General features: G+C 40.8%; 1 protein-coding gene across 13 annotated transcripts in view; it reads left to right on the top strand.

Annotated features, from left to right (window-relative positions):
* THRB (thyroid hormone receptor beta) overlaps positions 1–20098 on the top strand; it is a 377579-nt gene that overhangs the window by 296892 nt on the left and 60589 nt on the right. For 12 of the 13 annotated variants that reach the window (XM_078072380.1, XM_078072375.1, XM_078072368.1 and 9 more), the window contains one exon: positions 6485–6745. The exons of the other annotated variant lie outside the window; for it this stretch is intronic. In XM_078072380.1, coding sequence (XP_077928506.1) covers positions 6485–6745 — 261 coding nt within the window. The remainder of the gene's footprint in view (positions 1–6484; positions 6746–20098) is intronic. 13 annotated transcript variants of the gene reach the window in all.

Genomic DNA, 20098 nt, shown 5'->3' with positions numbered 1-20098 from the left:
AGTCACACAGCTGATAAATGCCAAAGCCAGAATTTGAACCTTGACCAGCAGAGCCCAGATTCTTATCCTATCCTGCCTCTAAAAAGAAAAAAAGTTTTCATTTTCTCCTGCGGTTTTGAGAAGATAATACTAGTAGTAGAAAATCTTCGTTGAATTGGTTTTCGTAGTTTTGAGTCTTCCTTACGACTTACCAGTGGCTTTTAGATAAGAAAACAGGCACAGAGTCTGTACCTAGGGAACAGTTTTCTCTTTGCAAAGTTACCGGATTATTGGGAGATAATCAATAATGAGGGCATGATGCTAGGCACTGTCACAGAAAGAAAGAAAGAAAGAAAGAAAGAAAGAAAGAAAGAAAGAAAGAAGAAAGAAAGAGAAAGAAAAAAGAAAACATGTATGTAAATGGTTAGATCATGAGGTATGGAGTAGAACATGGGTGGAGAGAGATACATGGAAAGTGTTAATGGACGTTCAGAGGGTGGATGGATGGTTCAAGAAAACCTACACAGTCATCTTGGCCTTGAAGGTGGTGGAGAAGGGGTGAAATCCCATGAGCAACATTATATTGCCACTTTACACATGAAGAGAACGGAGGCTTAGAAAAAGGAAGTGATTTTCAAAATTAGACCCTTCAGCCGTTACATGGAAGAGTGGGACTCAGATTTCCAACCTAGCCCTTTCCTCTCTCCACTGAAACAGAGCCACCTCCAGGGCGGTACAGGGATCCCACCCCTTACTTTTACTTTTGATTATCTTCCTTGAGAAATGCAACCCTGATATGTTCCGTAAAAGGGAAAATCCAACCTCCAGGTAAAAGGGGATGTGGGGTTGGAGACCGGTAATTGTTCCTGGTACATCAAGAGGAGGTGAGGAAGGATTCGGAAAGGGCACCCCAGGCTTAGGGAGGAGCTTCTGCAAAGACTGGTGGGAATGAGTACATGTTAGAAGAAGCCCATGTGGCCAGAGGACAGAGAACAGGGGGCTGAGCCACAGGAGAGAGGCTCGGTGGGATGGACTAGGGATAAATCCCTGGGAGCATTTCAGGCTGCAGTAAGGCCTTAGGACCTCATTCCAATATTGATGGAAGTCATCAGAAGATTGTAAGCACCAGAGAGACATGTTCTGAAATGTACTTTTAAAGCTCACTCTGGCTACTCTATGAACAATGGGTTGTAGGTGGCTCGGAGTGAAAGCAGGCAGACGAGTTACGAATATAAATGAGTAACTGAGAAAATTGAATGGGACAATAAACATAGTTGATAAAGAACTTCCAAAGAACTGACAAAATGATACCTATTAATAGGCTAATGGCTACTCATCAAACTAAGGCAAATAATGATAATATATCTGTTAACAGCACAAAAGGTATGAAAGAGTAGATGAAGTGCTTTCTCTGAATTTCAGGTTCCTAGTAAATCAAGCAGTGTCTCACTACGGACTTCCCTGGATGTTCATGAAGATGAATACAAATATCTAGTTCAGGATTTGGCCCTTAGTGAATGCTCAGCCAAACATTAGTCTCCTCTTCTGCGTGACTCCACAAATAAAAATCAGTTGATATGTACATAGTCTGAGAATTCGGTGAAGCTAAAACTTACGGGCCTGAGTAAAAAATTAGAATGGAAATTAAAGACATCATGCTAATAGCCTGAGCCATCCAGTGATAATTCTACACACTCCCTGGGCTTGCAAAGCATATCGTATACACATCCCCCTAATACAGAGTATGGTTTGGGGTCTCAATGCCTAAAACTAATGGCCTTTAATGCAAACTAAACACTCCTATAATGAATGCCATGAAATCCCAGCCGACTCAGCTGACCCTCTCTGACCACTTGGTCATAAGCCTATTTCCTTTGCCTTATTGCATTTCTAAGGTATCAGCTTGCTTTTGTGTCCTGAAATACTTGAATATTTTCATATAATTCTCCCTTTTTTGATGGATGGATTTCTTTTCTATCATATTTAATGTAATTTCCAGAGATAGGTTGTTCATAGTTATGTTAATGAGATTTAGGTTTGTTTCTTTTTGCAAAATAACTTTGTAGACTGGGGTTGTGTCATTCAAAGCCAAAAGAATTATAATCATCTAACAAAAATTCAATCATTCGATTCTAAACTCTCTCGAGAAACAGGCCAGGATGTGTCTAGTTATTTTAGTAACAGTTCACATGTTCCTATCTAGTTATTACCTTTAATTTTGTTATTAATTTGCATCATAACTGACAAATTGGTTGTCTTGATGCCTAGAATTATGAAGTATCAAAAGCCAGGTATTAGCTGGGATCCATTAAAGAGCAAAGATTCATACTTCATGTGAATAACATGATCATTTGTAGAATCCTCCTTTTAAAAAAAAATGTATTTCTACTACTGTGCACATTGTGTCCCAGATAATGCCCAGGACAACAAACTTTTTGGGTGAACATTTATTTATATCCATACCCCCGATCTCTAAGAGAACATCCAATTAATATCTGACATTTTTATTGAAATAGAGTTGACACACAATGTTATGTTAGTTCAGGTGTCCAACATAGTGATTTGACAAATCTACATTTTCTGCTCTGCTCACAAGTGTAGCTACCATCTGTCCCCACACAGCACTACTACCATACCATCAACTATATTCCCTGTGCTGTACCTCTCATCCCCATGGCTTATTCATCCCATAACTGGAAGCCTGTACCTCCCACTCCCCTTCACCCATTTTACCCACCCCACACCCTCCTCTCCTCTGGCAACCATCAGTTTGCTCTCTCTGATTTATTTCACTTAGCATAATATCCTCTAGGTCCATTTATGTTGTTGCAAGTGGCAAGATCTCATCCTTTTTTATGGCTGTGTAATATGCCTGTGTGTGTGTGTACACACCACTTCTTTATTCATTCATCTATCGATGAACGCTTAGGTTGCTTCCATATCTTGGCTATTGTAAGTAATATATTGTACTTACATCTTTTCTAATAAGTGTGTTTTCTTTGGGTAAGTACCCCGTAGTGGAATTACTGGATCATATGACAATTCTGTTTTTAGTTTCTTGAGGAACCTCCATACTGTTTCCTACAGTGGCTGCACCAGTTTACATTCCCACCAGCAGTGCACCTTTCCCACTTTTTCTCCACATCCTCGCCAACACCTGTTGTTTCTTGTGTTTTTTATTCTAGCCATTCTGACAGGTGTGAGGGGATAACTCATTGTGGTTTTGATTTGCATTTCCCTGATGATGAGTGATGTTGAGCATCTTTTCATAATATCTGACTTCTAAATCTTCACACAGTTGATCCCAAAACATTGATGAATTGTTTAATTATAAAGTAAATTTACTTCAAGCCTGTGTAAAACAATAGAGCCTAAGAAGGACACTGCACCCTTATCTGAAACCTCCCAGTAATTTGTTTTCCCACCTTCAATTTTCTTAACCCTGTGGATCTCAAACTCTCTTGGGTATCAGAATCATCTGGAGAACTTAGTAAATATACAAATGCCCTGGGCCCATCCCACTTCTATAGGCCTGGTCTCTGTGTTCTTTAGTAGCGCCTCAGGTAATTGTCACTCACCAAAGTTTGGGAATCACTGACTTAATCTTTTAATATTTCAATCTCTTTACAAAGACATACTTCATTGGTTTGAGTTTGGGGAGAACCAAGGGATACAAGCATTAGACAAAGAAATATCAGGATACCCCTGAAAACCAGTACTGCCAAGTGAACACATGTGGAGGTAACTTACAGTTCTCACCAACAACAGCATCCTCAGTAGGCAGAATTTAAGGAGCTCGGTATAGTGGGTATCTTATCCCTCCTTGGGAATGGAATGGGAATTGTATGTGTCTCCCTCTTCTTGGAAGGATAAGAATCAAGAATCCTCCTTAAATAAAATCCTCTTGAGCTTTCCCATGACCCAGCCAAGACTTCTCAGTCCCCGGGTTTCCTAGCAGTGCCCCAACCAATAAACCTACCAATTAAGCAGCTGAATATCATTATCATGAATGGAATTACAGACCGTAATTACGAGCCTGTAAATGCCTCCTGTGAATTAAGCCCTTTCCCCCAAACCATCTCAACTTCTTTTCTTAGGAAAATGTAAGGCAATCCTATCCCTTGCCTCACCCCAAACATAACCTCCCTTGCTTAGAAGAAATACCTGCTCTTGCTGGCTCAGGGGACATGCTGAGCAAGCTTTAATAGGCTGTGCTTTAAGGAGGAATGTCCCCTTGGGTGGAGTCCCTTTCAGCATCTCTCATCCAAGCATGGCCACTAGCTCCTTTCGCTGGGGAGCAGTAACTATCCACTTTGGGGATGTTTCTTAATTTCTGTTTGATCAAGGAAGTTAATAAAATAAAATTTTAAGAATTTCTGCAGAAAAAATCAAGTGTTGGAGGCTTTACAAAATAGTGTGATAACTTTCACATTAAAATGGAGCTTTACAGGATACAATTTACCGAGGATTTAGAGAGTCCCTGAAAATAAAGAAGACATCATAGAAACATGCATGGGTCAGAAGGCTTTTCATGTCTGTAGAAATAAAATGAATCCTCTTCAGGCCCAGAGTTAACTCTTGCATTCAGTAGCTTTATATTTAGCTCATAAAAACCTCAAACCCTCATGGATAATAAACTTGAATGGATTCTACATAGATATGTTTAATTTGAAATGCAACACAATCTCCCAAGATTTTAATCTGTTGTTTTCTTTTAATGGATAGGGAGAATAGGTGCCTATAATTGCACCAGGGGCTGGCTATGGTTGAATCCAGAGTTTCTGATTCACCAGGCAGTGAATAATGTCACATAATAATGTAGAGAAAGAACTCATGACCTCACACAATGCCTAGCTTAGCCATTTGCATAGAGTGAATTGTATGTGTCTGAATAAGATCAAATGTTATTTCCCAGAGCTGTCACATTATAGAATTTTTTTTGCATGGATTTATTGCTTACTGGCCATGTTATTTCAAGCCATAGCATTTCCATTTACTGTGACAAAGAAATCATGGGTTGATTATTACTTGGTAGTCATTGTTCACAGTCTCCTCGTGGAGTAGAAAGGCAGTGTATGTGTATTAGAATTTCCACATAGTGACCTGAAGACTCAAGGGAAAGTGCAGCCTCCAAAGTGACTGAGAGTAGATCACACTTTTAGAGAAACCATCCTAACCAACAACAACTGAAGACAATTAGTCATTTACAGACGGGGCTTATGAAAACCTAAAGCATTTTGAGCCCTTGCATTACATAATTTAAAAGTCATTTTAAGTGTCAGAAAGGCAGCTTAAAATGCCCAATACTATGCACAGATCAGGATGGACTTGTCTCTCTAATATGGATATCTATGCTCCTTTGGTAATTTCAGCAGAAAGGAAAATTCACACATAAATGATAGTCTTTCAATCACTGTATATGATCACTTTAAAAGTAGAACTCTATTTATATTGTATATTTCTCATTTTGACAGACAGGAGCCTAAGCATTTCCAGAAATATGGATGACCAGATGGATTATGTTTTTTAACGTATATGCATATACAAATATATACATTAGCCTGCTCATTTTTGCTCTCTACATTATATCCATGTACAGTAAAGATATTCAAGGAGGTAAAATTTGCCACCAGGGAAGGTTCGTGTAAGAAAGTTTACATTATATTATTGCATTATATTATATTATTCCATTTCTTCCCATTTTCTAAAGGGCAGATCTTCAATTCCCTTTAAATTAAATAGGAAAAAAAAAACCACAATATACATAAATAATTCACTGCCTATACCTCAGGCATAGAGATTCAGGGCTTATCATTCTATCATTAGGGCTGTTAATTTGCCCCCTCCGCCCCCCACTAAAGGACTATCTGCTTTTCCTTCATTGGATCTCATCGCCAATTTGGAACTACATTGAAACTGTTTACAAATTTCTATCTGAAGATCCGGTCTCTTTGTCTTGGGCCATTAGGAGTAGAAGGTTGTAGGAAGGACTGAGTTGTCACTCCCGGAGGAACCACGTGAGCATGTCCCACTTAAGTAACAGGGTGCCCCTCAGGTCAGCCTGTGATAAAACCCAAGTCAAACAAGGCTGAATCCTGGATGTTTTATGTCCTAAGGATCTGAAAAGTGTTCACGGCCAGCCCTGACCCTCAAGACCTCAAACGATCGTCTAAGCAGTCACATAAATTGGTGTAAACTTGCTCTTGGGCCATTGCTGTGGAAGCCTGGCTGGTGAAAATACAGCCTTTCCATTGGAGGAACTAATGTCTTTCTAGGCACTAAAAATAAGGGGGAATGTGTTGATTAGTCCGACAGGCAATCCAACTGTGGTGGCTAAATGCCCAAGGCTGACAAATTCTGCATCTTATCACTGCCATCAAGGGGAGGTACATGTGAATACTGTCAGCCCCAAAGAATTGAGAAACAACGTGCCTTCCAAAACTGCAACTCAACAAAATCTTGACAATGCCAACAGCTCGTCATCTCGTGTTTTTCAACCCTCCAGAAAATGGCCTTCCAGCCTGGGACAAACCAAAGCACTGTCCAGACCGAGAACACGACTGGAAGCTAGTAGGAATGTCTGAAGCCTGCCTCCATAGGAAGAGCCATGCGGAGAGGCGCAACGCATTGAAAAATGAACAGCCGTCACCACATCTCATCCAGACCACTTGGACTAGCTCGATATTCCATCTGGACCATGACGATGTGAATGATCAGAGTGTCCCAAGTGCCCAGACCTTCCAAACAGAAGAAAAGAAATGTAAAGGTAACCCAGTTTTTATTAGACCATAATATCGTGTTTCCACAAGTGAAAAGGAGCTCTGTTGTCACTGTGTGCTCAGCTCCATTTATTCCAATGTATGGTATCCATGTGTTTTCCCCAACTGTTCTGTTGCAAGGTTTCTTTATCCCCCAATCCTCTTTTAAACATAAATAAATGAGTCCCAAAGGAAAGCAGTTAATTTCAGTTGCATGTTGCGTTGGACACTTGGGGAAAAGACATTTTTATTTCTCTAATTAGCAGGAGGGTTGTTAGTTTTGGCTTTAACTCTGTTTTTGCATCTGAGTAGAAACAGACATTGCTATCGTTCTGTAGCTACTTGCTTTGATGTGTGTGTGTGTGTGTGTGTATACATCTCTTTTCCCAATTGTGCCAGTAGCTAATGGGATTTCAAAGACTACCTTTAACCCAAATAGACAATTCACGCTCAAAAGAGAGGTTTTAAGTTGTTTTCTTTTACTCATTAAATCCTTGTGTCATCTTCCTGAAAGGCAAGATTATGGTGTTAGGAGGTTGTCACCTCATAAAAAAAGTGTTAAACTGGACTAAGTTCCTGATTGCATTAGATTTAACTGGTCTTTACCTCAGGTTGCCTCACCCGACAGATGTCTTTGTGCTGATCGCTTTATTGTCTTAGGGCGCCCCAAAATGTTTGCTTTGTAAATTCATTGTGTTTTTAAATGTCCACGTTCATGTGACTTTCCATTGTTTTTCAATTTAGCATGGAGGAAAAATAAGGTCTTTTTGGTTCTTCTTGAAGGATTCTGACTCATGATAAAGTTTTAATTTGTGTATTTGGAAATCTGGCAATCACTCACCAAGATATATTAATGAAAGTTTGTAAAGACTCCTATGTATGAGCCATGAGAGACTTTTGCATACTGTTCTAACTTGAACATAAGCACATGATTATATTTATCCTGTCAAAAAAGTGCCGGTCCTTTAACTTTTCTGAAAACACTTAATCAAAAGCTCCTTGGAACTACCAGTTGATCCAAGAAGTTGAGTGTGTAGATCGTTTCTGTTGAAAATAGAATTATCTAAAAATAATAAAATAGTGGCATGAGCTCTGATTTGAGTGCAGTCAAAACTATACATGTTCTCTTTGGAAAGATTTGTGTTTGAACTACCTCTCACCTTTAGTATTTGGGAGATTTGAGAAACTGAAAAGGATATTGAGAAAAAGAACAAAATACGTTTTTTTGAAGAGTCAGCATATGAGACAAACTTGTTTGTATGTGTGTGTGTGTGTGTGTGTGTGTGCAAATTTGTTTGAGATATAATTGAGATTTAGTCTTAGATTTTGTAACCAGATTGTATCTTCAGATTTTATGAGCCGGCATCAAAACCATGTCAGTCCTTGGCTAACAGTGAAACACCAACATGAAACTGTAGTGTCCTCATGATGTAAGAAATTCACAAACTAAATTTGATTCATTCACAGCTGGCACCCATGTTCACTCATTTGTTCATTCATTCATTCATTCATTCATTCATAGGATCCGTCTATGCCTCTATCACTTGGCCTTGGGTATTCAAAGTTCCTAATACAGTATACTTCTTTTGTTGTTATACCTTAAAAGCAAAAGGAAACAGTCTCTATTTGCACCCAAGATCCTAACTGTAGTGCAGTGGTTAAAACCACAGATTTGGGCTAGAATCCTAGCCCTTCCACTCTGTCCTTGAGCAAACTTATGTGATCATTGATGGAATTAAATAAGATAATGTATTTAAGCATGCATTTAATATAGTACCTCTCCTAAGGGCTCTCTAAATAGCAGCTATCATTATTACTGTGATCAGTATTATTAGCTATGCATCATTAAGTCACATAAATTCCTTGTGCTGCACTGTGTGCCTGGTAAGGAATGGAGGAGGAGAAGAAGCCAGGTGAGTGTGGGCTAGGGCATGACGTTTTGGGGTGGATTCGAGCTGATAATCCATTTTGCATTCATTCAGCTCTCCTTTGCTGAAAGAGAGTTGTTTAATAAGAAAACATAATTAAATTATTACATTAAAGTCCTTCCTCAAGACTCTCATATGAAAAGGAAAACAACCAGGGAAAACTCTCCGGTAGTTTCTAGAGTAACCAGCAGGGTTCATCTTGGCATGAACGTGAGGCAATGGCTTGGTTCAGCATGAAAATACCATGGGAAAGCCCACGTTGTCATGGCCCATGAACTTGATAAACTAAATCTTACTCGCTCACAGTGGACGCCTGTATTTAGTGAGGCACCAGGGAGGCCAGAGAAATAACCTGATTCCTCACTTTGTTCTTTTTGGAGTTGGTTCTTCTCCATCTTCTCTGCTTGTCTGCCACCTGCATAAAATCACCATGTGGAGAGTTCTGTTTGGATGCCCCTTTACGCCGGGCATGTATTTCCTGGCTATCTCTGTCCAGCCCCCAGGCATGCTTGATATCTCAGTCCCGACCTACCATTCCACGCATTCATCCCATCGGTGTTCATTAAGTGCATACCCTGTATAGGACATTACCCTTGATGTCTGAGCATGAAGCAATCGCATCGAGGCCAAAAGTACATCCAACTAGCCCCATTCCAAGGGCCCAAATTGACTTGATAAGAACTAAATGGCCCTGAAGGATACAAAAAGTTAAGGATCTGCAGTACAAGAGCCGACAGAACAGATTGCCTGCCGGAAGTTCCACAGTAAGCCCATCGCTCAGGCAGCCATACAGCTGGCGCAGATCAGTGCACCTCGAAGTGTGGTTGGTGTGTGGGTACCCTCCTAAAAATTGTTATTATTCCTCTCTATTGATGCAAATATAGAAACTAAGAGTGAGCTTTAGAAACTTTTCTAGCAATGTGGCAAATTACTGCTGACATTCAAATACATGATCAGTGGACTCACCTCACTGAACAGGGTCTGGACCAGTCAGGAACTGTCAAACTCGCCTGGTGAGTCATGCATGGCTAGAGCTAGGTAAAAGTCTTGTGCAAAAGAACCGTGCGCTGCACTATAATGGACCAGATATATTTTTAAATGGTCCTTCAGTTCAAATAATTTGAGAATCACTGATCTGTGCGTTATAGAATTCTTGATGTTTTTTTCTTTTGGCTTATTTTTGGTACATAGTTAATGTTTTGGTTTTCAATTTGGGTCTGAATACTGCTTTCATTTTAATCTGCATATAACTGCGCTTCTCTCTGCTACAGTCATTCTAAGGAAATTAACTGGTAACACATTTAACTGGAATGAGAGCTCTGGAGACTTAGCATTCTGCCACAGCCCACAGTTCCAATCTGCTCGAGTACCAGAGGCCATTTCCAACCAGCAGCAGGTGACCCAAGCCACCCTTCTATCTCCACACTACACCTTCCCTGGAATCTTTGTCACAGTTTGAACTGATTGCTCAGCCACGAGGACCACATCCTACTGCTGCCCACCTCCTTCTCTCCCAGAGTCTGAGATGCTGTATTTATTTGGTGGTGCTCAAAGTGCACCCACCAGTGGCACTAGCCGCATCGGGAGCTTGTTAGAAATGCAGAATCTGGGGCCGCACCCCAGACTGCTGAATTGGAAGCTTTGGAAAGGGGCCCAAGAATCTGTGTTTTTAACCAGCCCTCTGCGTGATTCTTAAAAACCTGAGTATCAGAAAATGCTTGCAAATACAGACACTTCAGTTCTTAGTATAAGACAGGGCCTGCCACCTAGTGGACACTCAGGGAATGTGCATTTTTGTTCCCCTCCCTGACTGTACCTGGAGAGCCACCTAAGTCCCCCGTTCTTGACTGGGCTTCCTTAGGCCCGGTTTATCTTACTTGCCAAATGGATGTTCTGTTTAATCACTTGGCCTGGTAACACATCCATCTGGGAGTTGAGCCCTTCAGAGAATCCCAATCTGTTTGGCTGGGGCCCTGATCCTCTTCTAAGTACTTACGAGGCTCCTTCATGCAGACCTCTCATGACTTCCTGAACTTCTCTTTAGAACCCCAGGGTCCCACCGGTCCCACAAGGATGGGTCCTAGTTAGATGCATGCACCCCTGTAGCTGGATCTAGCAGGGTCTGGACCCAAACAGTCAGACCTCTGTACTTAGATGTTTGTGCTCAATGTCAATCAGGGACCTTCTTGATACCCTGGAACCCAGAGTAGGAGAAAAAAGGCAGGGACTGACCCACCTCCCTGGTTGCATCAGAAAAAGGTGGGCAGCAATCCAGTGATCTCACAGAATTTTCTCTGTTGGTCAGTTCCGTGTTTATTTTTTTTAAGATTTTATTTATTTATTTGACAGAGAGAGACACAGCGAGAGAAGGAACACAAGCAGGGGGAGTGGGAGAGGGAGAAGCTGGCACCCCGCTGAGCAGGGAGCCCGATGTGGGGCTCGATCCCAGGACCCTGGGATCATGACCTGAGCCGAAGGCAGGCGCCCAACGACTGAGCCACCCAGGCGCCCTGGTCAGTTCTGTGTTTAATATCAAGAGAATTGAGTCTTAGATCCGAGGAAGGCAAGGAGAAAAAAAAAAGTCAAAATAATTTTACTAACAAGTTATTTTCTCTCATTATAAAAGCCTTCCATGTTCATGTACAAAACTGAGAATTTCCCAGAAGTTCAACAAAAATAATTTTTAGAAATCATTTGTATTTCCATCCTCCAAAGACAAGCAGTGTTAAAATCTTTATTATATTTCAGTCTTTTTTCTGTGCATATCTATTTTTTACAAACTTGGAATCACACTAGACATAACATTTTTTAACCAGCTTTTAATGCTTAATGACATATCGTGAACATTTTCCTTTCTCATTAAGTATTCTTTTGAATTCTGACTTTTATTGGCTATAAATTATCCTTGCTTATAGATATACTGTAATTTATTAAGCCAGTCCCCAAGATTTAGACAAGTTAAAGTAATTTTTAAAACAGTATCTTATGTCAGCAAAGGGGCAGACTATTAACTCATGCTCTTCATAAGGAGGAAAAAATGAATCAAATCAATGATGACAATTTTAAATGATATATAATTCTCATTTACCAAAATAACAAAGTGTTCTAAAAATGAGAGATGTAAAGCCAAGTCATTGTATGCATTATAATCCTTCAAGTTAGACATTCACATTTTCAGCGGGTGATCGCTATCTTTGTCCTTAAGTAAAATACAAGGACATCTTCAGGTAAAGGAGTATTTTAGAAGGTGGGGGATTAAAAAGCTTGAGCCCTTCCACTAGTACGACCATCTGCTCCATCCATCTCCGCTCTCCACTCTGCCTGGACTCACCATAGATCAGGGAGGGCGGCCCCAGCTAAGAGCGCCAGTGGGATTCATATACCTCAAGGGCACTTTAGGAGCTGTAGCCAACAACATGAGAATAAGTGCTCCCCACCAGCTTCTGGTAGATGCAAGAGAGCTGTGATTTGATACTTCAAAGGCAGGAAAGAGCACCCCATAAGTAGACTAGGACAGACAGAAATACAGGGCAAGAAAAGAAAGGAAAGCAATCAGCTGGAGTGGAGGGGAGGAAAAAACTGGAAACAGAGCAAAGGCAAGCAGGCAAATATCAGAAATTCAAGGCTCCTGCATCCAACTTCACTTCTCACTGAGATACAGCATGGAGCAGGGGATGGACCATAGGCTTCTATCTGGCAGTTTCTATCACAACATAAAATGCAGATATGCTCTGACCCAGCTGTCCCTCTTACAATACTCTGTTGCATGGAAATACTCACAGGGATGAAGAGCTGTGTTCACCTATTTTCTTTGCACCTTTGTTTTTGTCCCTGAAAAAGTAATAACACTCCAAATGCCCATCCATAGGGGAATGTTTGAATACACTATGGCATATCTAAAGTATCCACTAGAAAAATAAACAGGTTCTTTAAAAAGGAGGTGCTTTTAGGAATACCAAAGAGAGAAGTCACCATGCATTAAGTATAGCGGGATCCCATTTACAGGTTTTTTAATAAATATATTTCTATCTATCTATCTATCTATCTATCTATCTATCTATCATCTATCTATCTATTTAAGAGAGAGAGAGAGCACACAAGTTGAGGCAGGAAGCCCGATGATGCAGGGGATCCTGAGCCACCCAGGCACCCCTCCCATTTAGTTTTAAAAATCTGTATCACTGTGTGTGCACAAATGTGCATAGACAAAAGACCCTGGATACACATCAACCCATAACACCAGGTAGCTTAAAAAGGTAAGAGTAGAGCAAAGGAGAATGCTAATATTAACTCCATATACAACTGCGTGCAAGATTTTTGTACAATAAGAATGCATTAATGAATACCTTGTGCGGTTTTCTTTCAAAGTTAAGCTCATATGCTTTATAGTCAGACAGACTTAAGTGGACTCCTTGTTCTTAAATATACCAACTCAGGGCATGTGTTTTTAACCTCTCTGCCCCTCAGTCCCCTTCATTTTAAATGGGGTCATAATATCTGGCTTTCAGATTTGTTGTAAAGATGACAGGTCATGCGTGTAAAGCACCCAGCATAGTGCCTGGCACTTAGTAGAGACAGCATGATAACTGTTCTTAGAATAGAAACATTCTCTTAGCCTCAGGCTCCCCTTCTCCAGTGTTTGTCGCCCTTTCTGACCTTGAAATACATTGACAACCATATACACATAAATGAAGAGAAGCAAAACAAAACATCACATACACAGCTATAGTAGGGACATAAACAGTGGAAAGAAGAATCCACAGCAACAACCAAGATATTTTTCAAACCCTGTCGATAATGAAAATTTTAAATGAGAAACCCAGAAAAGCATGAAGGAGCTGAACTGGACTTTGAACTCTGGCTCCAACACTAGAGCTCTTGATCATTATACTTTCTCATGACACAGAGAGGCAAGGAAATCCCAGGTACCCCAAGGAAGGAATCTAAGCCACAGGGACAATATGGGTCTACGCTCAGAGGAAGGTGCAGGGCAGTGAGACCTGGCATGAGAGGAGCCATGGGCTTCAGTGAATGCCTCGTCATAAAGTCCAAGGTCAAATTCTGGCACTGCTCCTACCAGCCACTGAGCCTCGAGCAAGTCTCTTAGCCTGTCTGGCCTCAGTTTCCTCATCTGTAAAATGGGAATCCTCTCTCACAGAATTGTGGAATTCTATGTGTATTATTTTTAAAATGAAGCTTAGAAAGATGAGAAGCAGATTGGATGTTAGGGATGTAGACGGCCCATGTGAGAATGACCACTAAGGAGATACTGACAGGATTGGAGTTTCTAAAGCTGGGAATATTATGGGCACAGGCGGGACAGATACAGTAGTCAAATCCCTGATGCTTCCAACAAGTGGCATCAGACAAAATAGGGTACAGTGTGGCTGGTTAACTTGTAGGATCTGGCACTGAAGTTGAAAAAGTACTGTTGGGAGAGTCTGCCTTACAAAGACATCATAGGTGACCATTGGAATTCAAAGCCTTTCCCTTCCCCAGACATTTCCCACAGGTTGTCCTGAGTTCTCTGTGGTCTTTCCAAATGCAAACCTCCTGGCTGGATATCTTATCAAGTTGCTAGCGTCTCCAAGTGGATGAATTGGGTCAAATTCCTTTCTCCCTTGACAGGGTCCAGTAATGCCAGTGGAAGGAATGGAATGGAAGGAGCCGTGAAGGGGTGAGGATAGCAGAGAGTGGATGGAGAGAGAGAGAGAGAGAGAGGGAATAAGGAGCAGGACTGCCACGGGCCACTGTGTGTGCTGTCAGGTTGTGCGCTGGGCAGTAGGAGCGGCGTTTACCCACAGTGAAGTCTGTGACGCAGCGCTCTAAAGACAAAAGTCACCTTGCCAAGAAAGACACTGAACATAGATGTTCCAGTCAGATTTGGACATGTGTGAGTGGCATGTTGATCTGGGGCCATCAAAATATTCCAAGATTGATAATACTATAATGTAGAACAAAATCTGCTAAAAGAGAATTTAAATGTTCTCACCAAAGATATATACATATGTATGTATATATTGTATATGTTTATATATAAAATATTATATACATTTATATACAATTTTATATATACATAATATCTGAGGTGATGGATGTGTTAATTACCCAGATGGGAGAAATCCTGTCACAATGTATGTGTACATCAAATCACCACAATATACACTTTAAATATCTTACAATTTTATTTGTCAATTATACCTCAGTAAAGCTGGGGGGGAAGTATTTCAAGAATCCTCAAATTACATAGCTGGCCTGCCGCATTAAATCTTAGGAATGTTCCCTAGCATTTGGTAGGCACACAGGGAATACTGAGAACAGAAGACCATGGTTTGGCTCTTAGGTCTGACATTTACCAGGTATTTAACCTTGGATAAATCACTAATTCTCTCCAGCAAAGAATGTATTCAGAGATTAATTGCCCATAATGAAACCAAGGACATTAATCTACAATTCCATTTTAAAGTACCTCTCTAATACAATAACCATATCTCCCCTGGTGGGGAAAACAGGACAAAATAGATTAAATTAGTACTAACCCCGAAAACCTGAACGTGATTATCAGAAAAACATAGCAGCACCAGGATTAATTGGGCAATCAGTTGCTTTTCACCATCCTGTTCAGTGGTCTTACTTCTCTTGGTGGACAGCTTCCCCCAAGAACAGAAGACTTTGGGCTATGAAGATGCCCATTCTCAATTTCCCAGTAAGTATGGGCTTCTAGAACCCCTGTCAGCTTCGGGAAACATATGCATGCTCCACAATAAGCCTATTCCTCTGAAAGTGTTGGTGACCAGTATATCCTTACCTCTCCAGGGCAGATGCTTTGGGTCTGAGTACCCCTGGAGATGTAGAGACTCCACACCAAGGGTAACCTGCACAATAGTGACATTGCAGGGACACCTGGGTGGCTCAGTCAGTTAGGCATCTGTCTTCGGCTCAGGTCATGATCCCGGGGTCCTGGGATCGAGTTCTGCCTCGGGCTCCTTGCTCAGCAGGGAACCTTCTTCTCCCTCTGCCTGCCACTCCCCTGCTTGTGTGCTCTCTCTCTCTCTCTCTGACAAATAAATAAATAAATTTTTTTTAAAAAAATAGTAACATTGCAGACAAAATAGGCAAGTACACTGGGAAGCCATTTCACTTGTATGTATGACCTATATTGACACAGAGATGGTCTCTCTGTAGTTTACTATGTGGCTGATGTTAATATGAGCTATATTTAGAGATCAGTTTTTCAGGTTCTGGACCAATTCAGCCACCTTGACTTGAACTGAAATAAATATGATCCACCTTCTCTATCCACACTGCAAAAATACCAGGAACCTAAAATCAACTGAGCTTTGGAAATGAGGGTCAAAAATCCTCCATGGTCCAAAGCCGTCCTCCATGGCATTGATCTGATACAGAATTATTATCTTTGGCAAACCTCTATCCCCATGATATTTGCCAGTATTGACTTATACAAGGGACTTGACTCTGTTAAACTTCGCTGCCTCTTAAAACATAGAACTGTCTTGCAAATATGACTATTTAATTCAATTGTCTATACTGTGAAGTTACTTGGCATTTGAGTTTGAATACTGTGTGTGGGTTGATGGTCTACTAGTCTAGATGGCAGTATTTGGTGAGTAGCAAATTTTACACCAAATATCCATAGTTACCCCATAACGTGCAGTTTATACAAGCCATACTGTCATAAAGCCCAGCCTCAGACCTAATGAAAAGATACTTATTTTGCTCTTTGTTTGCCTAGACCTGGAAAGAACTTCTTATAATCAGCCTAAGATATAAAACTAAAGGTCAAAAATGTGTAAGTAAAAGAAGCTCCTGCCCTTTAAGGGAAAAAAATACATGTTAATTTTTGCAGGAGTTTCAACTGAATGGTTTCCAGGGAAACAGGTATCTGCAATGGGCTCATCCCATTTAATATTTATGGCTGAACCTGGGGAATAGTGCTTTCGTATTATCCCTTCCTGGTTACACATGGTATGTTCATTCTTAACTTTCCTTTGAAGTGATCATTCTATGTTTGAGTCTTATTTCTTCCCCAAACAATGGAAACAAATGTTCATTCTATGATAAAGAAGAAGAAGAAGGAGGAGGAGGAGGAGAAAGAGGAGGAGAAGAAGAGAAGGAAAAGGAGAAGAAGAAGAAAGAAGAAGAAGAAGAAGAAATTTTGGAATATCAAGAATATAAGCCTGGTGATCACCACTAAAAAGGAAAAAAATATATATAACACTAAATCAATCTGACACATTTTTCCTAGATGAATGGAGGGGGTTTGATTTTGTTTGTTGTTTTATTGCAAATCTGCTTACCTTCTTAGCTGGTTCCTGCTTTTAAGAGTTGAACTGGAAAAACGAAATTGGTAGAAAAGGACCATCTTCAAGTTTGAGCTGTGTGTTTTCTTGGAAGATCTGCTAAGGCAAACCTATAAATTCCATTTTATATGTGATTTTAAAGTACTCTGCTTTAGGGAAGGGCGCCTGGGTGGCTCAGTTGGTTAAGCGACTGCCTTCGGCTCAGGTCATGATCCCAGAGTCCTGGGATCGAGTCCCACATTGGGCTCCCGGCTCGGCGGGGAGCCTGCTTCTCCCTCTGACCCTATCCCCTCTCATGCTGTTTCTCTCTCTCTCTCTCAAATAAATAAATAAATAAAATCTTTAAAGTACTCTGCTTTACTGAAAAGTTGGAATACTACAGAGAACTCCCACGTGCCCTTCATCTGGAATCACCAGTTATTAACACTTTGCCACATTTGCCTTATCACAGTGCGTGTGTGAATGTACGTCTGCATCTGTTTGTATATACAGATTATTCTTTTTCAGAATCATGTAAGAGTCAGTCGCAGACATCATACTCCTTGAACTCTAAATACTTTGGAGTGTCCCCTAAAGTCAAAGAAATTCTCCTACAAAACCATGGTACAGTTCTCAAAATGAGGAAGTTTAACATTGATGCCTACTATTATCTCATCTACAGACTTTATGAATATTTCACAAACTGTCTCCGCGAGGGGAGGTAGAGGCTGAGAAAGAATTGTCCTGGAGGCTTTCATGGGTGTCATCCCTCCTGGACAGGGCCGGTCCAGGCCACCACTACGTGTTCTTCATGTCAGTTCTGTTTCTGGTCCAGGACCCAGGCCAGGATTATGTATTTCATGTAGCTTTTGCATCTCTCTCATCTGCTTTAATCTGTAACGGGGTGTCACGACCTTTCTCTTTTTCATGACATTGACATGTTTGAAGAATGCAGGCCTGTGATTTTGTAGAGCGTCCCTCAGTTTGGGTGTGACTGATGTTTCCTCATGATGAGAATTAGATTATGTATTTTTGGCAAAAATGCTAAAAAAAATTGTTGTACCCCATGATGTTTGTTCCTATAAAAATTTAAGTGTGTGATTCAGAAATGGTTTGCAGGGATGCCTGGGTGGCTCAGTTGGTTAAGCATCTGCCTTCGGCTCAGGTCATGATCCCAGGGTCCTGGGATCGAGTCCCACATCGGGCTCCCTGCTCAGCAGGGAGCCTGCTTCTCCCTCTGTCTGCTGCTCCCCCTGCTTCTGCTCTCTCTCTCCCTGACAAATAAATAAATAAATATCTTAAAAAAAAAAAAAAAGAAATGGTTTGCAAACTTCCAAACAGCCTACATGTTCGTGTGAGGAGTTTTCTATCTTTATTGATGAGCTCACTCATTATCTCACAGGGTTGGAAGAAAGTGTATTTTCTAGAAGCCCACCTATTAAGCATCCATTCAACAGCCTAAGGATGAATGTCTCGAAGTCAAAGTTACTGGTTTCTCTGTCACCTATGAGATTTTTAAGGCTGGAACGACAGTATGATACCTCCCTGGGGGACACCTTTTTTTGCAGTAGGGACAGAAAGCAGATTCTCTGCAGTCTGAAGACCTCCGAGGATAACACATAGATGCTGCCTCTTTATTCATTTCTGTTTTAACTGGACCTTCCTTTCTTTCCACAATCCAATCCTATTAAATGACAAAACAATTAAGATTGGAATGTACCTTTGGTTAATCTTGATACCTACTATGTATCTTTCTAGATTATTTTGACATTTGAAATAAAATGAGGGACTTCAGGGGCGCCTGGGTGGCTCAGGCGGTTAAGCGTCTGCCTTCAGCTCAGGTCATGATCCCAGCGTCCTGGGATGGAGCCCCGCATCGGGCTCCCTGCTCGGCTGGAAGCCTGCTTCTCCCTCTCCTACTCCCCCTGCTTGTGTTCCCTCTCTCTCTGTCTCTATGTCAAATAAATAAAATTAAAAAAAAAAAAAAATGAGGAACTTCAATTCACCATTTCTAGATGTGGTTCTCAGGGTACCGACATGAAGTCAATCCAGTTTTTGGAAACTCCTTTACAAATCCTCTTTTGTTCACCTCTTCCATGAAGGCCCCATTCACATATCACTTCCTCTGTGCTTGTTTCTCCTTTCGCCCTCAGAATGAGTCATTTCTTTCCTCATGCTGTCATGAAATGTTACTATACTAGAGCACCTATTGGGTGCTACCCGATCTTACTACAGCTTCGGAACATGCCTGTGTAATTCACCAGAGGTTGAGATCACCTTGATCTATACCAAAAATGTTCTTAAGTGTATTTTGTGTGCCCCGTGCTGCACTGTGTGTTGACTGAAGTTCAATGAGCCTGCTTCCAGCATGGGGTTTCCAAATAGACATGTTGGACGAGCTTTGGGTCTAGACTTGAGATACGCAACGACTCTGTTGATGACCAAGCAATAATGAAAATTCTATTGGCTGGCTGACATTTGTCCTAGAGAAGATTAATAAAGAATTTAACCTATGCTGTTTCGGAAACAGTAAAATTCCACTTCACTCCATATTCACTTAACACATGAAGTGTTTGGTGTGTCAGATACTGTCTTCTGCTTGTTGATACGTCTTTTTAGTTGGGTTGCAAATTTCAGAGGAAGGCCCTGTCTTCCTCTTGTACGTGGTATTGATATGTAAACGACGTGAACTTTTAAATTTTTTTATTTTGATAATCAGTTTTAATTAGCTCAAGCTATTCGTAAACCCGCATCTATTTTCATGAAGCTTTATTAAGATATAATTTAAGATATAATTTACATAGCATAAAATCCCTCTGTTTTCAGTGTACAGTTCCATAATTGTTAGAGTATTTACAGAGTTTTGCAATCATCACCACAATCTTATTTTAGAACATTTCCATCACCCCGAAGAAACTTGCAGCTGACTTACAGTGACTCTTTCTTTCTGTACCCTGTCCCTGCAGATGCGCCTTTACTGCACCGCACAAAAATGGAATCACACAACAGGACTGGGATCTTTCTCTTGGCATATTGCTTTTGAGGTTCATCCACATTGTAGCATGCAGCATTACTTCGTTTGAACTTTTTACCTTTCATTATTCTTCATAGCATTTTTAAGTATTGGTGTAAG

The sequence above is a fragment of the Halichoerus grypus genome, chromosome 1, assembly GCF_964656455.1.
Source record: "Halichoerus grypus chromosome 1, mHalGry1.hap1.1, whole genome shotgun sequence".
Classification (NCBI taxonomy): domain Eukaryota; kingdom Metazoa; phylum Chordata; class Mammalia; order Carnivora; family Phocidae; genus Halichoerus; species Halichoerus grypus.
The sequence above is the reverse complement of the archived record's forward strand: the minus strand, read 5'-3'. Positions and strand labels throughout refer to the sequence as shown.